Below are 11,170 nucleotides of genomic sequence, written 5' to 3' on the forward strand. Positions count from 1 at the left end.
CACCCATCCATTATTAAATTATATTATTTAGTTAGTTTTCTTTATTGTTAGTCTTTTAATTTAATTTCCGTCCATTTCAGTTCCTAGTGTTTAATTTAATTGTTTTCATTATTTTGAGTCATTTTAAGTGTGTTTCGAGTTATTAGAGTTTTTAGCCTAGTTTTGTGTCCTTGAGTCTTATTTAATATTTTTAAGTTAATTTAATAGATTAGCAATCCCTCCTAATCCCCGGCCTAGAACGATACCCTACTTACATCTATACTACAATTGTCAAAAAGAGGGTTTAATTTGTGTGTTTAGTTATTTTACGCATCAACTAGGCCCGATATTGCATATGTTGTTAATATTGTATGTCAGTTCATGAATTCTCCGACAGAAATGCATTATGCAACAGTGAAACAAATACTAAGATATCTTCATGGTACACTGCACCATGGGATATTATATTCAGTTGATCAAATAAAGACAAAGACAATCACTGCTTTTTCAGATGCTGATTGGGCAGCTGATCTCAACACTCGAAGGTCAATCACAGGCTATGTAGTGTATATGGGCAACAATCCAGTGTCTTGGCAATCAAAGAAACAATGTTCAGTATCAAGAAGCTTAACAGAGGCTGAATATAAGGCTCTTGCTCACACCGCAACTGATGTTGCTTGGATAAGGGGAATACTAAAGGATTTACAAGTGTTTCTGCCTTCACCTCCCATAATTCATTATGATAATATGTCAGTCATTGCCCTTACTGCAAATCTTGTATTTCATTCTCGTATAAAACATCTTGATACCGACTTTCACTTTGTGAGAGAATGTGTTCAACAAGGAGATCTGGAAGTGGTTTACATTCCAATTGAAGATCAAACTGCTGATGTTCTTACAAAAGGTCTTCATAGTCCGTCCTTTCTTCGACATTCTTACAATCTTAGGTTGAGTACCCCATCCACGATTGAGGGGGAATGTTGAGTGTCATAAATCAATGGTTAGATGGACTGTCAACTCATTACAATATTCAAGGGTTAGATGGACTGCCAAGTCAGCTTATATTAGTTAGTTAGTTACATGAATAGCTTACTAGCTAAGATTGTATTTCGTGTATAAATAGCTGATTAACAGATATTATAATTTAGTAAACAAATCAATACAGTTTCTCTCTTCATTCTTTCTCTCTCTCTTTCTTCCTATCTTTCTCTCTTTGATCTCTGAATCTTTCTGTGAGTTCTTCGAAGGCATTATTAGTGGTTTGTTATCACCTTTAACGAGAAATTACCAATAATTTGATGAGAATACTCTCTGATTCGCTTACGAAAAGAAAGTATATAGATATAGTCATGACGCAGTTATCAAAATTTCTTTAATTTTTATCTCATTTATGGTTCAGAAGTAAACTTTAATTCTATCCTCGAAATGGTTAATTAATTTGATTTAATGTTCTAAATGTCATTAAACAACAAAAATACTGGTTAAACTAATAATTATAATTGATCACTCTGCTAAAAAAAAAAGTAAAATATATTTGGCACATGCTCCATGCGCATCCTGTTGGAAACAGCGACGTGCACTTTCCGTGGACAAAACAAAAACCCAGAAAATGAAGTCCAAGTATTCCTTAATTTAATCAATCTCAAAGACCTCTGGAGAAACATCAAGCTCTGTCTCCCTTTGACGTTTTCCTCATTGAGCTCCCCCTAACTCCAATGGACTTTTCTCGCTCCCTGAGACTCCAAACTCTCGAGCTTCCTCTCAGATTCCAAACCCCAATCGACCACCTCCACCAAAACCCCACATTCTCCGTCCCCGGAGGAGCTCGCGGCCGGATTGTTTCAGCCTTGAGAAGGCCACCCATTGAAGGTTTGAGCGAGGAGCTGAACTCGATCGCCAGGCAGAACCTCGACTTTGCCCGCACTCGCCGGCAGGTTCGATCCGCTTTCGTTGAAGTTCAGGAACAGCTCGATCATGTCCTGTTTAAGGTTGGTTTCTTTCGATTTTACTTATGATTAACATTTTTGTTTCTTTTCATCGTCAATCATCTAATTGTTCGTACTTTTGGTTTGGTGGGCAGTTTCCAACTGGGATCAGAACAGATGAGGTAAAGTTATAATTTTGCTCATCTCAAACTATTATGTTCTGTTTGGTTTCTGAGAAAATATAAGTAGGGCTGGTTAATGATACTTAAATGATTTCCGCACACCGTTTCTTTGGTTATGCACCCTGTTTATTTATGTTGAGTGTACGGGGAAGAAAAGAGGTTTGCGGAAATCACTTTTCGTGATGATATTGTATCTCTAGTATTTTTTACTGTTAATTGGGTTTGCAGTGGTACGAAAGGAATTCTAGGGGGGTGGAGATTTTCTGTAAAAGCTGGATGCCGAAACAAGGTGTTCGAATTAAAGGTGTAATGTGTTTTTGTCACGGATATGGTGATACTTGCGTTTTCTTCTTTGAAGGTTTGTGTCATTCCTTTCAAGTATTAAGTAGTGAGTGAATGTTCTTGATTTTGGTATATTGTTATATAGTTGAGCCAAATTTTAAGGTTTTTGGACACATGATATCGGTCAAAGTTTGGATTTTTCAGGTATTGCCAGGCGAATTGCTGCAGCTGGCTACGCTGTATATGCCATGGACTATCCGGGTTTTGGTCTTTCAGAAGGATTGCATGGTTACGTCCCAAGCTTTGATCAATTAGCTGATGATGTGATCGAACAGTACACCAAGATTAAAGGTGTTGCACTGATTAGCATCTTGATCATCAGATACTGCAACTTTGCCTTATTATCTTTTAGCGTAATTAATTGAAAAAGGTGTTGCTTTACAGATTTTGACAGGAAATAAGTATTTTCAGGGATCTTAGACTGATTAATTCTTCCTGAATTATGATTTACAGAAAGACCGGAGTTGAAAGGGTTGCCCCGCTTTATATTGGGGCAGTCCATGGGTGGTGCCGTTACTCTCAAAGTGCACCTAAAGGAACCATATGCATGGGATGGAGTAGTTCTTGTGGCACCAATGTGTAAAGTACGTTAATTGTTGCTCCAGTATAGACATTTGCGGCACTAAAACTAAGATTCATTCATTTCAACTTCAAATTTCTTGTAGTTTGGTAGAATTTAAATGTTTCCATGTTAGAGAAAAAGTTTGAGTCTCTTTGTTAAGAATTTCCTTGTGATGACTGTTTTTACAAATTGAGGATGTCCATGCTATTTCTGGGGAAAAAAGAAAATTAGAGGACATTATTTCAAAAGACCCTGAATCTTACACATCTTCAACTATAATTTTGCACTTGTAGACGTTCTTAATAAGTTTGATTCCATCGTTGCTTTTCCATCCTGAAAATTTTGTTGACCTTGAGTTGATGAAAGATTGCAGAAGACGTAACACCTCCAGCAGCAGCTCTGAAGATATTAACTCTCATGTCAAAAGTTATGCCGAAAGCAAAGCTTGTCCCACAGAAAGATTTAGCGGAGCTGGCCTTCAGAGACCTTCGGAAACGGGAAATGGTTTGTCATTCATTTCCTCTACAAACATGAATGCACTTGTATGAAAAATCTGATGGACATGGATTGGTCCAATAGCGAAATATCTTTATCTGCTTTCAGAGGATACAAATTTAAGTATTGAAGATAACCGAGTCAATGTTTTGCTTGTCCTTTATCAGGCTGTCTACAATGTGATATGCTACAACGACAATGTGCGGTTGAAGACTGCTGTGGAACTGCTACAAGCTACTAAGGATATTGAGATGCAACTCGAGAAGGTCAGTTTCAGCTGTATATTGTGTCTGATGTGCATCCATTCTTACATATTGCCACTGCACGCTTTTAATGTTATGTCCCGGACTAACAAAATTGGGGATGTGTCAGGTATCAGCGCCACTCCTAGTTCTTCATGGAGCTGCAGACAAGGTGACTGATCCTCGGGTGAGCCAGTTTCTTTATGAGAAGGCCTCTAGCAAGGATAAAACCCTAAAACTCTACCCGGAAGGTTATCATTCCATTCTCGAAGGAGAACCCGATGACAGAATTCTTACCGTCCTTGACGATATTGTCACTTGGCTGGATTCCCGCGTTCCCCTACATAGCTTTTCTCTCTGAATCTATGTACTCTACCATTTGATCTATTGCTTTTGTTTTTTCTTTTTACGCATTCTGGTGAAGAAACTGCATAACTTAAGTTATCTAAATTTAAACGTTACGTGATCGTAAGTTCATTCGTTGTATCACAGATTCATCATCTTTGCAAGTTGTCTCAAATTGTTTGAAATAGAACAATCAGCGTGTAGAATCTTACCATGCTGGGGTTTGAAAAAGATGCTCTCTCTCTCTCTCTCTCTTAGATAACAACCCTAAACCCTTTCCTTCCCCAATCGCCGACCCCTCCCTTTGGTTGGGGTGGGATCGGTGACAACCAAAACATTTCAGCATGCTTTTCTCTTTCTCTAGCCCCTTCTTTCTTTCTCTCTTTATTTTGGTTTTTACTTTTGGTTGCTGTTTCTCTGAGCTTATGTCTCAGTGCCTTCTGAGCTTTGTCTCAGTTTGCTCTAAGCTTGTCTCAAATCTGGAACTTATACCTTTTCCTTCACCAAAATTCGTCGTCACCGCGAGTTCTCATCGACATAAGCCTGCTACTCAGCCCATCGGGTGCCTCCTTGAGGGGTCTCCTCCGGCAGCACACTTTAGTGGTTGGTGGCTTTTAACGTGCGATTTGCACTATTTGGTAGGAATATAGGAGCGCTCACAGTGCGGATAGCTTGGCTACTCCTATTTTCCGTTCATCCATTTGTTTCGTTGGTTCTTCATCAAAGTGGTAGCGTCTTTGCGATGGTGGTGTGGCTAACGTGGTGGTCGTGGCTGCCTTCATTTTCTAGTTTTAGGATTTTATTTTTTTTAATTTTTTTTTGGCATATGGCTGCCTCTGGCGGCCCATTTTATTGGAATTTCTTTATGTGGAGTTGAAGGGGGTGTATTTAATTGGAATTTTAGGGGTTTTAATTCTTTTAATGAATCTAGGGTATTCAATCAAGATTTTAAGTGGTTCTCTGAAATTCAATGTGTATTCAATTCGGATTTTAAGATAGTTTATTAAAATGTTTAGAAATTTGGGTGTATTCAATTAGAATTTTAAAGATTTATAACATTCCAGGTGTATTCAATTAGAATTAGAATTTAGAGAATTTGGAAAAGTTGAGGAATTAAAGGGAATTTGAGAGATTTTGTAGTATATTTTAAACATGCGCAAATCTTACATCTCCCTATGAGATTTCGAGGGAATTGAATCAAAATTTTACATAGAATCTCTACAAATCAGTTAAACTCTGTAAAAATTCATGGATTTATAAATCTATTAAAATCTCTCAAATTTCCAATTAAATACACCCCCTCCCGAAGTTGTGCTTGGCTGTTTTGGACTGAATTTTTAGGGTGTTCTTAGTTCTTACCTTGTACTAGCTCTCTTTAAAGAAAATCTACTTTAATTGACCCAAAAAAAAAAAAAAAAAAAAAAACTTAACATAGTAATTCTCATTATATCCCCCAATAAAAACAAAATGCTGTGACTAATCTCTCCATAAGTGTGACATGCAAGATATTTTCTTTCTATCACGGGCACTCAGGTGATTTTTTAATTTTCTTCTAAAAATAAATTTGTTGAAAAGTGAATTTTTTTTATTCACCTCATATCCCTTCATAATTGTAGATACTTCTTTTTCTTTTAACCATGGTGATTACCTCTAAATATATTGAATTTGAGCTAAGTTTTTTGCCTAAATATATTTTTCGATTTTTTTAGACGTTTTGATCCATTATTTAGACGTTTAATGGTCAATGAATTTATTTTATTATTTTGGTGAAGTTCCCCTAATCCTTTTTTTTTTTTTTTTTTTAAGAGACAATTAGCAAAAAATTAAGGTCGGTAGGGAAACCACTGATCCAGAGGTTGACCCAGAAGTTGAAGACAAGTAGTTGATTTTCTGCTATTGTCCTTCACAAACTCCAAACATCGCAGTCTTTAAAGATCTTTATTAAGCGATCGGCATTCCACAAGAGGCTCGTCGTCTTCGTTAGGCATCCATGTCTCTGTTAAACCAGCTCTTCAACAGAGGCGTTTTCGGCACAAAATGGTTGGTGAATCACATCCTTTTACTTGTTTGTTTGATTAGTCGTATTAATCATCTGGGTCTCCTTGTTCTTTGCTTATCATGATTTAATTTCGTAATTAGTTATCCAGAATTTCTTGTTTTCGTTAAATTTTAGTTTAATAAATGTTCAATACGTTATCTAAATTCTTGATTTTGGGAGGTACCCAATATTTGTCAACGCATATTACCATCTGGGTTTCTTTGATCATGTCATTAGTATACTTGTGGAAATACTTTGATCGGTTTTTGGCATTTCTGAGCTGTTGGCGCTAAATGTTCATTGTTTTTAGTAAATTGGTTGTTTGTTAACTCTCCTAAGTGTGAAATTTGGAGACATGGTGGCAAATTTCTAAACTTTTTCATCGCTGTTGTAATAAGGGGGTCTAAATCCTTAACCTTGGCGGGTTTGTTTTGCAGCAAAACATGTTTGAATTTGGGTATTTCACGCATTAAATTGCTGCAAAACAAGAGAGATGTGCAGCTCAAACATATGCGCAAGGAGATTGCGCAGTTTTTGCAGGCTGGCCAAGAAGCAATAGCTCGAATTCGGGTACAACTTCCAAAATTGTAACAAAAAAATGTCTATGCCCATTTGATTGGTATCTGTTTCTTGTTTGAATTGTTATAGATAATTGTGGTGAACATTTGATAATGGTCAGGTGGAGCATGTTATACGAGAGCAAAACATTTGGGCTGCTTATGAGATATTGGAGCTGTTCTGTGAATTTGTACTTGCACGGGTTCCCATTATTGAAAATCAGAAGTAAGTTTCGGCTTTAGATAACTTCTGACACTTGGCCTCCCTTGTCATATATGAACATGTACAGACTAGTTGCATTACCCTAAATATGTACTAGTTGCATTACCCTAAATATGTACTTTGGAGTATCATTGTTGTTTGTTTTAAGCAGTAGGACATGAAGACACAAAATACTAATGCAAGTTGGAAAAACTTTGAGCATTGCGGTTTGTTTTAACCAGCAGGAACTGTGTTACTTTTGCACACATGTCTGTTAATGTCAATATAATTTATTTATGCCACTCAATTTCTTGACCAATTTTTCTCTAATTGTAGGGAGTGTCCAACGGAATTACGAGAAGCTATATCGAGCATAATTTTTGCCGCCCCAAGATGCTCAGATGTTCCAGATTTAATGCAGATCACAAATTTGTTTACAGCAAAATATGGGAAGGAATTTGTATCAGCTGCGTCTGAGCTTCGTCCTGATTCTGGTGTCAACAGAACAGTTAAGCGGTTTTATTGCATATGCAACTGTGAGTCTTTGAAGAACAGCATCATATTTGTAAAATAAAACTGATGCCACTTTTCAATTCGTTTTGTATAATTTTGGCAGATAATTGAAAAGCTTTCAGTTAGTGCTCCTTCTGGAGAGGCAAGGCTTAAGGTATTGAAGGAAATTGCACAAGAGTACAAGCTGAATTGGGATTCTTCTGACACTGAAGCGGAATTCAGTAAAAAGCATGACGATCTGCTGGTACTTTTAAAAACTAAGTTCTTTTCCGTTTTAAAAGTGATTAGTTGTAGCTTAATCTTCTAACATCATTTGTGTCATGGTTTAGTTTTGTAGTCGTGTGCAACTTCTCATGATACAGGAATTTCTTGCGTGCGCTCATGATACATGATTTTTTTGGTTTCAATTGTCATTTTAGTCAACAGTAACCCTTTTATTATTCGATATGGATTCAGTAGCTTGATAGGGAATTGGATATTAAAGTGGATTGATTTCAAACAACATTTGAAATTGGACTCACATCTTGAAACCATATGTTTGAATTTATTAGGAAATTTTAATGTTGTTTACACTTTGATTACAGAAGTTGTGGCCTTTTGTCTCATTATTTGTAGGGTGGATCGAAGCATGTAAGTGGTGCTGCTGCACCTTCTCAAGCTCCCGCAAAACGAGTAACTTTTAGTTCCCCACCTTCTAATGGGGCACATACTATTGTGCCTGCAGATGTTAAACAAGAACCTCAATACCTCCATGCTCCAAGATCTTTAATCAACACACCATCGTTCAGTAGTGAGATTCAACCATCAGGGAATGATGATAAAGCAAGGCCAGTTAGTGAAACCAAAGGGGAGACAAGACCACAATCATCTGATACCTTGGACAGAGCTCGAGCTGCCATTGCCTCTGCTGAGCGTGCATCTGCTGCTGCCCGTCGGGCTGCTGAGCTGGTTAAGTCCTTATAGTGCTCAAGTAAATCATTTGGATCAAGTTGCACAGGAGAAAGAGCACAAAAGAAAACATACGTTACTACTCTAGGTAATACAATTTCCAATAGTATGTAAAGAAAGTGCTGAGGATTCAACCGTACTCGTGAATACGATTTGTATATTTGTATCTTATCTTATGACGTCAAGAACTCAAATGTTTCTCTTATCATTCACAAATTGTTGTTATTGCAATCACTTTATCTACAACAGATCTTGTGTCGTGACTCGTGACTGATTGGAGGGCAACTGCTCTGGCTTTCACACCGATTCCCAACATATTTCGTCTATGAGCCGATGAGGCATTAGTTGTGATTGTGATTTGCATATTTTAATTAGCGAGATGGAAACCAATCAAATTCAGATATTGTCCTTGATAATTATGTATTATCCTCCATGACCAGTAGGCATGGACTCACAATATGCACACATGAAATTTTGAATCGGAATTTTATGTCTTCCAACAGCACCGGATGCTATGTATGAATTTGCTGTGCCAATAAGGTTCCTCTTTTCTTCTCTTCATTTACGTACATGACTAACTAATTTCATTTCATGAATCATTTCTACACTTATATGGCTTTGTAATTATATATATGCTCCGGGTCCGGACTAGTTTAAGGTTTTAATGACGGAAGAAGAGAATGGATGTGGTTGGATCGATGTTCAAAATATTTGGTCCATGCGAAAAATGTAAAGATGAGAAAGTCCAAGTCAGGACCCAACCATTGTTCGTTTAATCATGTAATCTTTGTATAATCTCTTTAAGGTAAGCATAGATTTCTTATTACACCAGAAACTCGTCTGGTAATTTACTTTTAACTTTTCCGAAGCTGGAACCATATATATGTATGAGGAGAACCACAGTAATATGACTTTAAAGTTTGACATATATGATCAGAACAAACCAAAACATTCTTGTTTGCTCCCCAAGAGATTCCGATCCGATCTACAACGACACTGCCATATATCTATCACAGCTGCTGCCACAGCCTGATGAGCCTCGATCTGAGAGCCCTAGTGCCCTAGATACCTAGACCCTAGAGGGCTAGACCTAATTATATAAGGCTGCACTATTGCATATATGTATATATATATATATATATATATAAAGTGTATGTATATATACATTTAACCTAGCAAAGCAGCTAGGGCTTATGATAAATATGACGGTGCAGTGGCAAGAAGAGACAAGTTTACAAGACCTGATGGTGGGTATAGTTATACATAGATAGGATCACACTTCTCAACGACATAGCTTCTCTCGTGCAAACACGAAACCCACGTCGGTTTCTCAAAAGACAAAAGTACTCTCTAAGTATGCTTGCAGGAAACTTCAGCAAACACTTCTGAAAGGCACACTTACAACAATTAGCAGTGCGTTTATATTCACTGTGTCTGTGTCTGTGTCGTGACAAAGATGTAACATTGTTGGTTTAGCATTTTAGCAGCATGCATGGCGAGAGAGAGAGAGAGAGAGAGAGAGAGAGAGAGAGAGAGAGAGCTTTCTATGTATATGAGGTGTATACATCACACCAAAAAAGAAAACCTGGTTTGAATCATAAAATGCCATAAGAAGTGATGGTGGTGCTTTTATAATTAGACAGCTTTATATGTATATGAGGTGTATATATCACACCAAAAAAGAAAACCTGGTTTGAATCATAAAATGCCATAAGAGGTGGTGGTGGTGCTCAACCGCGTGATCTTCACCAACAACTCACATTGATATTGTTGAACTGAGCAGTCGTTTTCGTCTTGAATTTCGTTTTAAAATCCTCATTTCCATTGGTCGCTTGCTTCAGACCTCCCAGCTGCACCTTCTAGTATACTTCTCATCAAATATATGTGTGTTGGGCAGATTTGTGACACCAAAGAAAATACACAAGTTCTAAATAATTAGATTTGTACAATTTTAACGGTTGAGATGCAATCTGATTAATCCAATTAATTATCTTTCTTTAAATAATTATGTATCAGGGAACAAAATTCTAAAAACCTTGTAAATTTATAATTCTCACTCCTATCTCATTAATTCTCCTCCCTTTTCCTGCTTGATTATTTATTTGGTGCCTTAGATTTTGGCCCTTACAATTCATGATTTTTAGATAAAAACTCATTTACATATAAATGTCCAATAAAAACCCAAATTTAAAATCTACAACCACATTGGAACACTATTGACCTACTAATACAATTTATTTACACTCATACCACTTTCCCAAATCCCTAAATTTATTCCAAATTAAAAGTTGTAGAAAAAGTGAAATAAAATATATAAATTGTTGTATTGCATTAATTGTATCCATTTCATACCAAAAATTTACCTTTTTTGTGATATATATATTTTGCATTAATTGGGAAGTAAATTAATTTGTTCCAATTATTAAAAAAGATTATACTAAATCCATATTATATATTTTGAATCAAATAACACTTCTCTAACTTGTAGGTAAATTATTTTTCATGTATTGTTACATATATTAGGCACGTTTTATTGTTGTATAAATATAGGTATGACATAATATTTTTCAATATAATACATCAAATTACATTTCTTCTTGTTATGAGTAAATTATTCTCCATGTACTAGTGAAAAAAAAGATATTATATTACACACGGAGTATAATTTTTTGTAGGTAAATTATTGGAAATTAATTTGTAGGTAGGAAAATTAATTTGTTCCAATTATATAAAAAATATATATACTACACCTAGATTATATATATATATATATATATATATATATATATTTTTTTTTTTTTTTTTTTTTTTTTAATTTGAGAAAACCTAGATTATATATT

The 11,170-nt window shown here is 36.0% G+C and overlaps 2 protein-coding genes across 3 annotated transcripts; both read left to right on the top strand.

The window, feature by feature from the left end:
* The first annotated feature begins 1,538 nt into the window (after nt 1–1,538).
* LOC103402694 (caffeoylshikimate esterase-like) lies at nt 1,539–4,204 on the top strand. Its single transcript, XM_008341445.4, has 8 exons — nt 1,539–1,967; nt 2,060–2,086; nt 2,315–2,444; nt 2,573–2,719; nt 2,882–3,012; nt 3,357–3,494; nt 3,653–3,751; nt 3,858–4,204. The coding sequence occupies exons 1-8, from the start codon at nt 1,695–1,697 to the stop codon at nt 4,086–4,088; spliced, it is 1,176 nt and encodes a 391-aa protein (XP_008339667.3). The 5' UTR covers nt 1,539–1,694; the 3' UTR covers nt 4,089–4,204.
* Nucleotides 4,205–5,640: 1,436 nt separating this feature from the next.
* Nucleotides 5,641–8,578, top strand: LOC103402695 (uncharacterized). Of its 2 annotated transcripts, none has more exons than XM_008341446.4 (6): nt 5,641–6,112; nt 6,548–6,680; nt 6,790–6,893; nt 7,206–7,377; nt 7,486–7,626; nt 7,998–8,578. In XM_008341446.4, the coding sequence occupies exons 1-6, from the start codon at nt 6,063–6,065 to the stop codon at nt 8,343–8,345; spliced, it is 948 nt and encodes a 315-aa protein (XP_008339668.3). In that variant the 5' UTR covers nt 5,641–6,062; the 3' UTR covers nt 8,346–8,578. The 2 variants fall into 2 exon arrangements, with proteins under 2 accessions (XP_008339668.3, XP_017179273.3); XM_017323784.3 differs by having other exon boundaries at nt 5,922–6,112; nt 6,509–6,680.
* Nucleotides 8,579–11,170: the final 2,592 nt, after the last annotated feature.

Source organism: Malus domestica, chromosome 16, assembly GCF_042453785.1.
Source record: "Malus domestica chromosome 16, GDT2T_hap1".
Classification (NCBI taxonomy): Eukaryota; Viridiplantae; Streptophyta; class Magnoliopsida; order Rosales; family Rosaceae; genus Malus; species Malus domestica.